This window comes from Pleuronectes platessa, chromosome 2 (genome assembly GCF_947347685.1).
Source record: "Pleuronectes platessa chromosome 2, fPlePla1.1, whole genome shotgun sequence".
Taxonomy (NCBI): Eukaryota; Metazoa; Chordata; class Actinopteri; order Pleuronectiformes; family Pleuronectidae; genus Pleuronectes; species Pleuronectes platessa.
The window spans coordinates 18,864,507-18,879,798 of record NC_070627.1 but is presented as its reverse complement, the minus strand read 5'-3'; the positions used below and the strand labels follow the sequence as shown (position 1 = coordinate 18,879,798).

The following is a 15,292-nucleotide window of genomic DNA, read 5'->3' as shown; positions in this document are numbered from 1 at the left end:
ACTCTTATTTTTCATTGGTAACAGTGTTGTGCCTTCATTATTTTATATACTGCATTTAAAAAGGTCTATTGAGATTTTACACTTGATTAGATTTTTTTTACACATAGCTCTTGTGTTGGGTTTTCTTTGTTCCTTCGCTGTCATTATTCCTCTGACACTGAGGCGCTGACACCAACATTCTCTCTCCAAATTTCTCTTTTTTGTCATTAGTTCTGGAAGTCAGTGCAGGCGATAAATTGCATAAGTAGCCAAGTCTCCTTTGGCAAAGTCTCTTAAGTCATTTCCAGGGTGTTGGTTTAGTTTCACTTCTGTTTACTACTGAACTCACTTTTCTGACATCATGCCCGATTCTGCAGCCAAGACTCTGAGTACCTCAAACCAAATGACTGGCTGCATGCACTACTTTCATTGAGTTACTATTGCAAATTCATTATTGACTCCAGCTTTTTTGGTTTATAATTCTCAAATTATAAACTGGGGATGTAAATTGACATTGAACACAGGGCATAGTGCTGTAGTAGGCTTTTCACCTCAGTCACCAAAAAATAATCCACAGATTATTTGCCTTGGCTTTTACAATTGTCCTTTAGTGCCCTTGATCCTGTGCACTGAGCTGCTTCTTCACCTCATCATGTGTTAATGCAAATCTACTTTGTGTTCTGGCCTAATATTACACTTGAGGGGGTAGTTCGGACAGCACATGCTGGATTAATAGCTCACTGTTGACATGATTTACAGATTTAAACCCAATTAAAAAAGATAAGGCTTATAGAACTATTTTAATTAGGAGCAAATAGCATAAAACAGAGACACCAACAAGTGTTGGTCCATTTCTCAGGGTTCAGACTTTACTAACCTGTTCATGGTTCTCACCAGTGAGCACATAAATTCCTATTGAGACTTAAAAAGCTTTCCAAAAAGATTTACCATTCCTTAAGCACCACAGTAATTGCCCTAGACAGCTGGACACTGTAGTTAATAATAGATGTTACTCAAACAGTAAAGAATTTGTTCTGAAGTATTTTCAGCGCTAGATTAATAGGAGTGGATTAGTATTTAGCATAGCAGTGGTGTATGGAGGATTAACTCATCAACTACACTGAAGCAGTTAATCATAATTTAAGGTCACGTCCTACAGTCACACAGTGCGGCTCATTAACATATTTTTTGGGATAATAATGGAGCTCTCTGGCACATGTGGTTACAAACTTGGTCAGTATGTTGATCAAACACATGAACACGTTTAGTTTATTATTGCCTTGTATTAAATCGGCAGCATCAGACTGATTGACTGTTTCACACGAATGTCTGTATCCAGATCAGTAAACGCATTTAGAGGTTAACATGATATAGTCAAAGTGTGGCCCCAGGTGCAGACTCAGGTCACAAGGGAGAAACTGAGAGCGGGAACAGGTGAAAGGAGTTCAGGCAGCGAGTGTTGTGACATGAGATAATGTGATCAAGGCTAATGCTGGAGACTCAGTGATCTCGTGAATCTGAAGGGGAAACTCACACTGAATCGTGCAAAGAAAGATCAAAATGGTGCTTCCAAAAAGTCACAAGAACAAAGCAGATGCTATCGCTGAAGCTGACGGAACAATCTGGTGAAGGCAGGAGGAGGAACCACGGTTCATACAGTGCTGCAGCTGATGAGAAGATGAGATGCAATTGTTCTCTGGAACTTGCAGGGAAAGCCACACACACAGACAGACACAGACACACACACTCACACACACACGTCATAGTGAATAATAAACCACAGACCTCACCTATTTCTACATTGCATCAGACTTGGCTGTGGTTGTTGAAAAGTTCTTTACCTTAAATGACGCATTATCCAAGTGAAATCCTATTTGTTTTTATTCATGCAGTGGAAGAGTAGTGACTTTAAAGGCCAGAGGAAGTTGGCCTTATACCCACGGTGCAACTAGAAACCTTCGCCAAGGCCTAACAAGCCCTTTAAATTCAAGATCCATGAATTATCCCCCCAGGGAAAAGGTGATGCAAAAAATCCTGGATCAGCCTCTTTATCTAGGTTCACTATATCTAGTTTAAATTTACTTTGATTGCTTCTTGTCCATGTTCAATCCCACCCTATACGCACTGATAGAACCAACCAACATAGTTACAAACGAACAGGGGGGGGGGGGGGGGAACCTCCTTGGTGAAGGAGATGAAGAGCTACGAACTCTTACCTAAATGTTTTGTAACATTCCAATAATTCACATAAGTATGTTGAGGAAATATATACTCGGGTTGAAACTTGAATTTGATCATTATTATTTATTGTTGTTCCATTAGAAAACCAGGAGGCTCACTTTATCGCTGCTCTCAGACTTTCACTTTTTATTGAAATTTTCCATATGTGAGAACACAAATGTCAAGTAACTTTACCAGGGAAACTCCTGCTGTGCTCTTCATAAGTCAAACTCCTGGAAGTGTCTGGACCCAGTTTTCTGCACATTTACCCATGTTCATGACTCCATATGTGTTACATTCCTGAATAAAGTGTATAACTGGCTCAGCTCTTAGCACTGTTTTCAGGAAACTTCTAGACTGTGACAAAAATCTGCCCCGTCCTTTAATCATGGTGATTAATAGCTCCAAATTTAAATGAAACCAAAATAACCACTTTTATATCACTTCATTATTTCATGACTTTTCTAAACCCCTGTAGTATCTTCCATATCACTAACCTATGTTTTCTTGGTTTCCACTGCTCTCGACAGCCCCAGTGTTTCTTCTGCTCTTATCAGTGAAACAATTTAACCTTGGGCTGAAGTACACAATCAGAAGGTCATAAGGGGCAGAGAGAGGGGGCTTTTGTTTCTTTTGAAAAAGCTCCTACACTGAAGAACAGTCTGATGAATCACTGGGGGATGTCTGGGAAGGTGCAGCACAACTTAAGTACATGAATACATGGGCCTCTCTCTCTCTCTCTCTCTCTCTCTCTCTCTCTCTCTCTCTCTCTCTCTCTCTCTCTCTACTCTTTGGGGGAGGGTCACGTCACGCCCACCATCCCACTCACTGGAGGAGGAGGACTACAAATAAAAGCCAGACAACGACAGGGTGAGACTGGTATATTCTTCCCATCTTGGCTGGACATTCACAGAAAACACCTAATAGATCATCATCAGCAGTCATCATGGCTCAAGGTGAGTTTTTACACTAATCCTTTCTATTACATTTAAATTGATCCGTCATTAACAACCTGTGTTTTCTTAATTTGTTATTATAGTATGTAACTTGCAAAATAGAAAACGGTTGATTAAAGGTGACACAATCTTCATTCAAGTCAATTCTAGCTGCTCACTTTAAATGATGCTCACTATTTCCACTTCAATCATGTGTGCAGGTTTATTTTGAAAGTCCAGACAGGCCTCACTTTCACATGTAGTCTCTAGCATGAGAATAACAAAGGTGGTGAATGTAAAGTTGTCACAGCCATCATCACCCTGTGCTGCTGCTGCACTGAACACACTCTCAGGCAAACATTCATCAGAGATCTGAGGAGCGAGTGCATCTGAAAAATGTTTCACCCTCATGTTTGAGTGGATGATTGTCGCCCTGGGACCTGGACGCTCATAATAATAGCAGCTGAGAGAGAGAGAGCGAGAGGGAGATATGCTATCTTTATAGGCACACACACACACACACACACACACACACACACACACACACACACACACACACACACACACACACACACACACGCACAGACACACACGCAGGTCTGATGAACACATGTCGTTTTTATTCAGGGTTTAATTTTAATTTGTTGTCAAAAAAATGATAACAATAATACCCTTACTTATAGATTACATTTCAACACAAAGTTCTGCACAAAGAGAAAACAAATGGTATGAGCAGATGCAGGCGTGCACAGAAGCATTGTGAGATTGAGGAGAAGAGCTGAAGCTGCAGTGAAGGAAAGTTTTCAAATATCTGAGTGTGAGCTAATGGACCAAAACCAACATATTTTCACCACTGCAGAATTAGAAGTTAGAATAAACAGCATATTGATGAATAAGGGCTCAGTTTAACTCAAAAGTGCCAGTGATGACTCTTGGATTTAGTTTGGGTGTTACCTGCAACACCCAAACTAGGTTTTTATGTTTATTCTTCCAGGATCTAAATAGCCTTCCCAGTTGACATCAATGACATTTTATTTTAATTTCCCCGTTAGGCTTATGCTGGCATCAGCGTTGCATGCAGAGACTGTCTGTCTGTGGTGAGGGTGATGGTTGGTCGTGTGGGAATGAGGAGAGGGCTTGTGCAGTAAACTTGCGTGAAGGAGGCAGGGTCACAGCTGAGGAATCTCTACATGTGTTGGGCCGCTACAAGCTATGTGACCCTAAATAATTGACTGAAAGCCAGTGACATGTATGCAGTTTGGCTTCACACCACTCACGCATACCATCTGAAATACCACATCAGCTTCACCTTCAGCGACACACGCTGTTGCACTGAGGTTTGGCAGCGACCCAGAACTAGTTTCCTCTCCACCAATAAGGTAACCACAAAATGGCCCCAGATCCCCACAGAAAGGATTACGTCAGGGTCCCGCTGCACCATTACTCTGCTGTGTCTGAAGGTTTATGGGCGCAGACTTTCATATGTTATTAATCGCTGTAATTGTTTTCCCATTGTGTCAGGCAGAGGATCCATTTCGTTGGTCATATTAATTCTTGTCTCGGGATGTGATTCAAGTAAAACTCCTCTCTTTTCAGATGGGGAGAAAATCCTTTATTTTTGGGATCCATGTGAGATATTTCTTCTAATGGTTCTTCAATAAACTGTTAGATATCAGATGCCTCAGTGCATTGCTCACACATTTGATTTGATATTTGATGAGTTAAGCAGCTGGAGATCATGCACATGTAACCCTGATCCCCGGCTGGATCCTGTTCTGTGGATAACATGCCGTTCAATCGTGTTTCTCTCACACGGCCTCATTAATCTGTAATGATTTATGGGATCAACCACAAGGACAGTTTTAACACCCAACTTTTTCATTATCATCGCACATGGTCAACACCAGCGTGCTCTTTTTAACTGTTCCTCCGGAAAACCAGGCAGGTAGGAACCAAAAGCACGAGGAATGCAAATATGAACCTAAATACACACAATAAAGATGTAGTGCACTGCCAAATGTTTTTTGAGCTGTAAACTATATTGTTGTCTGTTCTCTGATGAAACACATTATTTTGTTTTTAATATCACATTTACTACCACATTTTTACTAAATCTAAATTTATGAGATGAAAATTTGGGCCACAATTGCTATTTTAGAACAGGACCACTTTAAGCTCACATTGATTTAGTTCAAGCCACATAAAGGCCAGAGGTGCCGCATCATTTCCTGAAGTGGCCCACATAACAAAAATGATACAATAGGTATAAATTTGTAATTTATAAAACAATGTGATGGGGTTACACACAGACTAAACTACAAAGCCTTCACAGTCCTCTGCCTACAACCTTCAGCTGTGCCACAAAAGGTAGCACAGTCATCTTTAAGGCAGTTTCCTCAATTAGAAACACAAATATGCCTTCACTTAGGAGCTGACCGAAGGTTAAGATCAATAAAACATCAGAGCCCTGACAAGTCCTTTGGAATGATCCCCACGGACTGTAAAACAGCAGGAAGTCTCTGTTGCCTCTAAATCTAACTCAGCCTTGACACCATCACCTCATGCTTGTCTCCTGGGCTTTTCTCCCTAACGCTGAGGTATAATATATGGGGAGAGGTTACGACCTGAAACAGAGCAGAGCAGTGGTTCTTCAGCTGCAGAACCGTGCAGGTATTACATAGGTGGGTGTGGCCTAGGTGGTAGAGTGGTGGTTCTTCAACAAGAAGGTTGCCGGTTCAAATCCCACTCTTCCCCATCTGCATGCCGAAGTGTCCTTGGAAAGATACTGAACCCCTAAATGGCCCCTCATAAATGTTGAGTGTTATAATTGTAAGTCGCTTTGGACAAAAGCATCAGCTAAATGACATGTAAAGGTGGACCCTGACTTTACCCACTAACAGGAAATCAAAGGGTGGGATTCTTAGTCACAGCATGTTCTTAATAGAGGGAGCGGTCCCATGTTTACACACTCCACAGGAGCGGTCTTTGTTCACCTCTTCTTAGGTTCATGCAGAAAGACACAAAACTCTACTAACAGAAATGGACGTGAGTGTCCTGCAGTATCCTTTACAAATATTTAACCTCGGAAGGAAAGAGGTTCACATTTAGAAAGTACAGTGTAGAAACCATTTAAACAACATGTAGAAACATAGACTTTCATTAACCACAGTTTCCTGGTTAGTTAACCACAAGTCTGCTGTAAAAACATGTTTGTTGCTGTTAGACCTTGTAAATTCCGCTTGACATTTTACGACTTGCTCTTCGTCTACACGTTGGGTTTTTGTGATATTTTAAATGCTCCGTAAACATACACCCTACCGTTAAAGTACATTCAAAACAGCAAAAAAGAGATGTACATGCTTCTAGAATTTTAAAATTGTTCTGAAATACAAAACTGCAGTAAGACACTGAAAATTAGAACAAATATTCCCCTTGTCGGTTGTTTTTAATGAATGGTCGTCACTGAAATATTTATAATACATAATTATAAAAAAAATATTTATATTGATCTGCATACGTATGTTTTAAATATCAAAAACTACCTTTATGTGGTTATATTTCATTTTCTTAACAAATATTTCTCTTCTTCCTCCTCTTTTCAGCTCTGGATATCGAACGCTGGGACCTGGAGTGTAAGTTCAACAACCTCGACCATCACACTGATCTGAACGGTGTGGACCGGCTGATCGTCAGGAGAGGTCAGATGTTCAACCTCAGCCTGTACCTGCGCTCTGGAAGCTATCAGCCAGGACTCAGCTCGCTTGACATTCTTGCAGAAACAGGTACCACTCCCTCAATAACTCTATGCTATAATATACATGCATATTTTACATATATATTTCCTAATAAAACTTGTAAAACTGAACTCATTTTATACATCAGTAATTTATTAATCCCAATGTCTCTGTGCTTTCAGACACATTGAAGTTTCTGTGTTGTAGGGATTTCTACTCACTTGAAACTTAGAGCTTAAAAAAGTAAATAAACATAACTTTCCCAATATGAGTAACGTGAGTCATAATGATGTTATAATGAACAGAGGATGACGGAAAAGCACTAGTTGCAGCATGTCCTCTCATTCAGAAGAGGGAAGGAAGGAAAGGAGGCAATTTCCCCTTGCTCAGCTGACACTTGCGCCGCTGCTGCATTTTACACTGAGCACACTCACGTAACTCACTACGATGCTCTGTTGTTGTTTCCACTGCTGACCTCAACCTCTCCTTCATATTTCTGTTGGTGTTAAAGGACTTTGCCGTTATTGCTGGGAGCCGCAGATACAATTTTCCTATAGAAAACAATGCATCATCTTATATTTTCAATATTTGGATAAAACTTGTCATGTAGAGTACGATAAGACAGCTGTTGCTCGCCATCCTCTCTTTATACAGGAAGAGTTGCTCGCCAACAGGAAAGCATGTGAATAATCATAGATAACAATATTAGCCAGATACATTTGAGTGGATAAGAAGGACCTTTCATCCCCCCAGGGAGAGGGAAGTGATTGACTTTCCATTGATTTACAGATGGTTTTAAGTTTATAGAGCTTACCAGAGTTAAAATCTAAGCCAAGGCTGCTTATCAGGTTCATTGCACAGTTATGCTGTGCCCCTACATGAGAACATTCCTGATATTCTGACTAAATTTAGCATGGGTTTTGGGAAAGCATTTGTGAGTTTCTTCTCCCAAGACCCAAATATTTCACTGGACTCTCTTTGCTTCATCGCCACACATGCAGGACTCTTAATATTCACTGTCACATGCAGGTCCTCATCCCTCTGAGCAGTATGGCACCAGGGCCTCCTTCGGTTTGTCAGCCAAGATTGACACTTCCCGCTGGAGCGCCGCTGTCACCAGTCCTCCTGGAGACATGGTGGCCCTGTCTGTCTGCTCTGCCCCCGACGCACCTATTGGCCGCTACACCCTGACCCTGGGAGGATCGGGGCGGATCGAGTTCATCCTGCTCTTTAACCCCTGGTGTCCAAGTGAGTAAACAGACCATACGTCAAGCTGTCCTGCTGTGGATCCAGTGACGAGATCTTAGGCTACAAAGAGCTTGTGTTTCATGTCAGACTGGGATTATGACTGGAGCCATTCAGGAGCAGTATTTGAGAGATTATATAGAGTAATGGCAGTAGTTTAGTTGTGGTATGATGTAAGACAATCTACATCACTCTCATGCATTTATACTAAATATAAGGCAGCTGGAGACAGAGGGAGAGTGAGTAGGTGGATTTAAAAAATACCAGCACAAGGCTCAGACATGACCCAAGAAGTCCGGCAAATTTCCACACAATTTGTTCTGGAATTTCTCCAACTTTACCTTTTATATATGTACAACACAGCTGGATATTCTGTGCGTCCGATGAGGCATTTATAATAATAATGTCTGTAACATTCCGGGGTAGAGAATGCCGGACAACTGCGTCGGCCCTTATCGCAAATAGCTCTCAATTACATATCAAGTGAAATAAATAAAGTAAAAGATGTTTGTTATTTTGTTTAAAAGCTAACAATAAACTCTGTGTACATGTGTATTTTTCAGTTTGCACAGAATCTGAAATATACCAGTCATGTACCAATTGGGACATGTAGTAGGAAAGTCATGGTATTGTTTGTCTCCTGGCTGCAGGCGATGCAGTGTACATGGACAATGAGCAGAGTTTGGCAGAATACGTCTTGTCTCAGGATGGAATCATTTTTCGAGGCAGCTACAAACATCCCATTCCTACACCCTGGAACTTTGGCCAGGTACCAACACCAACACTGACACTCTGCGCTTCACCTCCTCACACACGCACAGTCGACCATGCCAGCCAACATTGTGACTGAGTGGTGAAGGAGTGAAGATGTGTATATTCTGATAACAGGACAATGTTCATTTATTGAGTGATTTTATGTGTTTGTTGCATAAGTGAAAAGATATGAGGTGTTTTTGGAACATTTACCACTGACATGAACTGAGATACTTGGACTGTCACCCTCTTCAAATGTGTCATAGATAGCTGATGCAGTTTTATAAGCTTGGCATTAGCCGAGGGTTTGTAGCTGTTTTCATTAATAAAGACATATTACACTTTTTTTCAGGTTCATATTTTTTATTTTAGTTTTACTTTCAAAGGTTTATATGTTCTATTGCACCTTTTAAAGGTTTTCCAAATGGACACATTTAAGATCAGATAAACTGCTTATCTGCAGTTATGCTTGTTTTTTATTTTCAGTTTGAAAGTGGAATCCTTGATGTCTGTCTGAGGCTTCTGGATGTGAATCCTAAATGTCTGAATGATCCTGGCAAAGACTGTTCAGGGAGGAGAAATCCCATCTACGTGTCCAGAGTGCTGAGTGCTATGGTAAGACAAATACTCATGCTGGATTTAGCTGTTAAATGTCTTTGCATGTGTGTTACCAAATACAATGAATTTAAACTTACCATAAAAAAGCTTGTATTTCACATGTAAAATATGTTCTGCACTCCATTCCTCTGCCTGTTAGGTGAATTGTAATGATGACAGAGGGGTGTTGCTGGGAAAATGGTCTGGTGGTTATGAAGGAGGTGTGAGCCCCATGTTCTGGAGGGGCAGTGTGGAGATTCTCCGCAACTGGGAAACACAAGCCTGTCAGCCTGTGCGCTACGGACAGTGCTGGGTGTTTGCTGCAGTGGCCTGCTCAAGTAAGATAGGACAGAGTGCACTGGAAAACACACTTGATTGTCTCGAACACCACATATGCACACAGACACACACACACACATGCACGCACGCACGCACGCACGCACACACACACACACACACACACAAATACACATCTATCTTAATAAGGACATAGTACAGGATATAGTACATTACCCAGCCCCTTACCCTAACCTTAACCATCTTAACGAAATGCCTAACCCTGAACCTAACCTGTTTTCAAACGTTGTCAGTTTCCAGAGCTCTTGGTATTCCCTGTCGAGTCGTCACTAACTACCTATCAGCCCACGACACCAACAGCAACCTGGTGATCGAACGTTACATCAACGAAAATGGAGAACTCATTCAGTCCAGAGACATGATCTGGTAACTCAAACATGTTGTGTATATAATGCATGGGATAGTGTTGTATTAAAGTACTTCGACTGATGTAACATTACATTTTCTGAAGAAAAACGCCACCAATAATCCAAGGAGAGATATTTGCATAATGTTAAGACATTGCGGGACTACTGTGACTTTGAAAGCCGTTTCATTTTCATTTACAGTATGACAATGTGATCTAAGATTAAATTTAAGTTTTTCTTAGAATCAATAGAACACTATTTAATGAGAAGCATTTCAGATGATGGTCTAATTCCCCCTGGATTTTCTGTTAATGTAATGGAAATTATTTTTAATGTAAACCCTCAGGTAGAGGTGAAGTTCTGATTTAAATATAGTCAACCAGTTTACTGCTGTTTTGGTGACGACACCTGATCAAAACCTCAACCAAACATGAAATGTATTATGAAAGTGCCAGAATAAATCATAGCAGTGTGAAGTGCAAAAATCAAGCTGATTGTGATCATGCTACCTGTAGGAATTATCACTGCTGGGTGGAGAACTGGATGACCCGGCCCGACCTTACATCTGATTTTAATGGCTGGCAGGCCACTGACCCTACACCTCAGGAGAAAAGTGAAGGTAACAAACCATCTGCACCAGTGTACCCATAATGTTTTTCTTGTTCAAGGGGAATGGTCACCTAGGTGAATTATCATCTATCATCTACAGTATCATGTATCGTCTATCATCTTTGCTTTGGCTTTTCCCCTCAGGAGTGTACTGCTGTGGCCCCACTCCCGTCAGGGCCATCAAGGAGGGAGAGCTCACGTTCAAGTACGACACCCCATTCGTCTTTGCGGAGGTCAACGCAGACGTCATCACTTTCCAGAAGAAAAAAGATGGCAGCACATCGAACGTCACAGCCTCTACAGCAGTAGGCAAGAACATTAGCACGAAGAGTGTGGGCAGTGACGCCAGAGAGGACATCACTCATCTTTACAAGTATCCTGAAGGTAGAGCACATTGTACTGAACGATACATTGTAAATGTAGACAAATCAAACTAAATGTCTGTCTCCCAAAATGTTAAACCATTCTTTTAACCACCAAACATACAGTTAAAGTTAAAGTTGTTCTGTTTTTTTGCTGCAGGCATTCTTTAATTCTTTGTCTATCATTTTTGGTTTTGCATCTCTTAAGTGTGAAACGTGAAAAACTCGACCCTATTCTGAATAATAACCCGAAATAACCACAAAAATAGCTCCTCAAGGTCATAATGCCTTGACAAAATTGATCGTCCTAACCCTAACTACCTGACCTAGATGAGTAAACCTAACCCTGCTTGGTCTGGAACCACAAAGTCAGAGGGTTAATCCTGATCTCAACCTCTGCATAGTGAAGCTTCAAGTCAAAAATCTCTCATCTAAAAGCTGAGCAAGGATTGCACTTCCAATACAGAAATACAAATCAGAGATCAGACTGAAATCCAAATAACTGGAACCAGAAACAACTCACTCTGGATCCAAGCTGAGAAACTGAGTCTGAAAGTCAGAGATATGATATGATATGTAAATGATATGTGAGGACAGTGGGGCAGTTGAACTGGGCAGTTGAACCATCCCCAGTTCAACCTCCCACTCAAAGAACCAAGCAGGTGATTTAATACTCTCTAACCCTAACCCAACCCTAAGCATAAATCTAACTGTCTTTGTTCAAGAAGGACAGGTGTATGCTCTTTTCATTCTGGATGGGTAAACTCGTGTTATTCAGCATGTGACTTTTTTAAAGGTTCTGGTGAAGAGCGGGGGGCTTTCCAGAAGGCCAACCACCAAAACAAGCTGCTCCAGAAGCAGCAGAATCAGGGCCTACACCTCACCATCAAGTTGTCCTCGGACATGAGGAAGGGCTGCGACTTTGATGTGTTTGCCGTGGTTACCAACGACACCCAAAGCAACAAGAAGTGCCGCTTGGTGCTTGGATCCTGCGCCGTGTCCTACAATGGGTTTCTGGGAGGGAACTGTGGCTTTAAAGATCTGCTCAATGTCGAGCTGTCTCCAGGAGCAGGTGGGACAAGTCACTGTGTTAAACCTATTGAACTCGAATCAAGTATAGATATTTTTTTAGAATATTGTATTTGTTGTTCTAGAGAGACGGGTTCCACTCCGGTTGAACTACTCTAAGTACAGTGACAAGCTCACTGAGGACAACTTAATCCGTGTGGCGGCTCTGGTTTTGGACTACACCACAGAGGAAACAATACTGGCAGTGAAAAACATTGTGCTGGACAACCCTGACATCAAAGTCAAAGTGAGTATAACCTGCAACACGATAAATGAACAGCATCAGTGCTTCAAGTTTTTCCTTTTTGGGGTACCAACAATAGAAAATACAAATTTGAACAATGTCCAATGCAACTTCAAAGTCAAAACAAAGCCTTAAAAATTTTTTTATTTCAAGTTTTTTTTATTCAAAAGCTATATTGTATCATAGAAGCTCACTCATATGTCTGTTACAGTGACCTGCAGTCCTTTCTCTTAATATTAAATTAACGACCTACAAGAGACTGTCATTGTTATTATACTTCCTGTGCATTAACAGACTAAAACCCCAATGGGTCTCTCATTGACTAAGACCTCAACGTGTCTGTGTTCTGCAGATCATAGGTGAACCAAAGATGAATCGTAAACTGGCTGCAGAAATCACCCTCCACAATCCGCTCCCGGAGACACTGGACAACTGCTGCTTCAGCATTGAAGGGGCCAACCTTACCGGAGGCAGCGTCATCACTGAGAGGTATGAGGCTCTCGTCACCCAGCTGGGTTTTGTTATTCTTCGCTGACACAGAGCGACTGACTAACTGACCAGTCATTAGTTAGAAACTGTAAATGTGACGTAAGTAGACACAAGGGGCCTGATCAGACCTGGTATAAACGTTTCTCTTGAGAGACGTCCCTCCCGACTTGTGAGTGGTCACCGGAGTGTTAGTGTGTATCATTTCTGTTCCTGATCACCAAATGCGGTTTTAACCCAGTCAGAGTTTACAGATGTGTTGGATGTCAGTGTGTTTGAGTAGCTGCACTGAACTCTTGATAATCTCCTACAATTATCTGGGGGGCTGTGGTGGAGATCACAAATGTCCGAGATGTTCTGTAGGATTCATCGCAAGCAAGTGGGTGTGGTGTTGGTGGACGCAGAACTGAAAACACAAAAAGAATACAAATATCTCAGGTTGATAAAGAGGTGCGATATACAGATCACACACCAACAATACCATTGACAGGTGCAGGAAAACCAGACAAAAACAGGAAGAGATTTAAAGCAAGAGAGATGCATAAGGAAAGATGTTTCAAAGTAAAACAGGAAATGAGCTGAAAATGCAAACAAATATAAATAAAAGTGTTTAACTTAAAAAAGATTCACAAAGGTAAGCCTCAAAAAGTCCAAAAATAAAAAGGTCTCTCAAAAGTTCCAAAATGGGGCAGAATCACAACACTGCTTCATTAGGATGGATGTTAAAGGCATAGTTCAACCAAAAATGTAAATTCACTCATTATCTACTCGTCACTATGCTGATGGAGGGGTACAGGAAGTAAGGTGGAAAAGGAGTTTACTGATGCAAACAGTTGATTTTGCCAGAAAGTACAAGAACTAACATTAAGATGCTTTATTAATCATTAATGATCTCACAATGAATTAATTTGAATACATTGATCTCATTATGTGACTAAAGTACGAAGTAGCTGATTAATTACTCTACACAAATGCAGCTTTGGATCTCTGCCTCCATTAAAGTGCTGTATTTTCTTGGTACGTTTTTGGCCTCAGCTCTACTCGCTCATAGAGGTTCATGAAACATGAACAGTCATTAAAGCAGATGTATTTTTTCTAACATACACTCGGCGCAGCAGCACGTTCTCCATAAATAGTCATAGCGGCTCCGTCGGTGATAATAGATCACCTAAATATTTATGCTATCAGAGTGACTGTAAAAAAATCCTCCCTGTGTGTGTGTGTGTGTGTTTGATACAAAAGTAATGTTTAAATATCTATCCGACAGGCTGGGCTCCTCCGTGGGACCAGGGGAAGATGCGAAGGTCAAAATTTACTTCACTCCCTCTCACTCCGGCCTGAGGAAGCTGGTGGTCGACTTTGACAGCAGTAAATTGTGTCACGTCAAGGGCTACAGAAACGTCATCATCGGAAAATAGAGCTTTGCAGCCTCTATGGCAACATTTTTTCTCTTTATAGCCATTTCGCAAAGCATGCTCTTTTGCACACTTTTCAAACAAACCAAGTTTTCTACTCAAATGATTAAGAATCTCACTGTATTACGCTGAGTACATACTTTGCTTGTGCATCTGTCATTATTCAGAGCCATAGCTGCCTAAATGTGACCAGAGGACATTTTGAACTACTTATTAAGACTGTAATAGTAAATGTGCATGAAGTTTTCTTCTCACAGACTTAGGTATGTATTTTAAGTACCTTGTACTATTTTTAAACTTACTAGGTGCTTCAATTGAAAAGTTTAATTACTATCCTGTTATTTTGTTGTAATATTTCAACCAGTCACATTGTCTCCGTGCAGTCTTGTTGTGTAATATGTCTAAATGAGAGCATGAATGCAAGGTGTACATTCTTTCATTCGTATTATTCCATGTCTACTGTGGCTTTTGCAGGGACACTAACGCGCTCTGTGCTTGAAAATGCTCCTAATTCATTTGTATATACCACAACACAAATAAAAAGTGGAAAAAAACATCAACATTGAATCTTGTTTTAACGGCCCTTTCAGACACTCTCTCCTGGTGCATGGTGTTATCTGTTGCTAGGATGCAGCTGCAGTCCTGCAGTGAGGTCCTGACCACTGACAGCAACAGACATCTCCAGTATCCTACAGTTGTTAATCAGGAAATATGCACTTAATGCACAAGAAACAAATGTTTCACTGATCATGTTATCACACTTTATCAGACTTCCTCTGTTGCTCTGCAATCCATACAGTACATATGGCTAAAAAACTAAAAGTAGAAAAGATGTTCTTCCATCAGTACAGATACATATCTGTGTTTCTTTGCAAGTATTGGTGCATGTGTGAGGTATTTTGAAGGTTAGAGGAGGTGCTGCTCTCTGCTGGTCAGAAAGA

General features: G+C 41.0%; 1 protein-coding gene across 1 annotated transcript; it reads left to right on the top strand.

Annotated features, from left to right (window-relative positions):
- Positions 1–3,005: 3,005 nt before the first annotated feature.
- On the top strand, positions 3,006–14,911 carry tgm2b (transglutaminase 2b). The gene is made up of 13 exons (XM_053444329.1): positions 3,006–3,155; positions 6,737–6,916; positions 7,898–8,116; positions 8,764–8,882; positions 9,353–9,481; positions 9,624–9,801; positions 10,054–10,186; positions 10,683–10,786; positions 10,921–11,160; positions 11,935–12,210; positions 12,293–12,453; positions 12,803–12,939; positions 14,204–14,911. Exons 1-13 carry the CDS (start codon positions 3,146–3,148, stop codon positions 14,352–14,354), a joined length of 2,037 nt encoding a protein of 678 aa, XP_053300304.1. The 5' UTR covers positions 3,006–3,145; the 3' UTR covers positions 14,355–14,911.
- Positions 14,912–15,292: the final 381 nt, after the last annotated feature.

Excerpts from the sequence above, each read along its gene's own strand:
- tgm2b (XM_053444329.1), top strand. Across the intron at positions 11,161-11,934 it reads TCTTTACAAGTATCCTGAAG|GTTCTGGTGAAGAGCGGGGG; the intron begins GTAGAGCACATT and ends ACTTTTTTAAAG. Across the intron at positions 12,211-12,292 it reads CGAGCTGTCTCCAGGAGCAG|AGAGACGGGTTCCACTCCGG; the intron begins GTGGGACAAGTC and ends TTGTTGTTCTAG.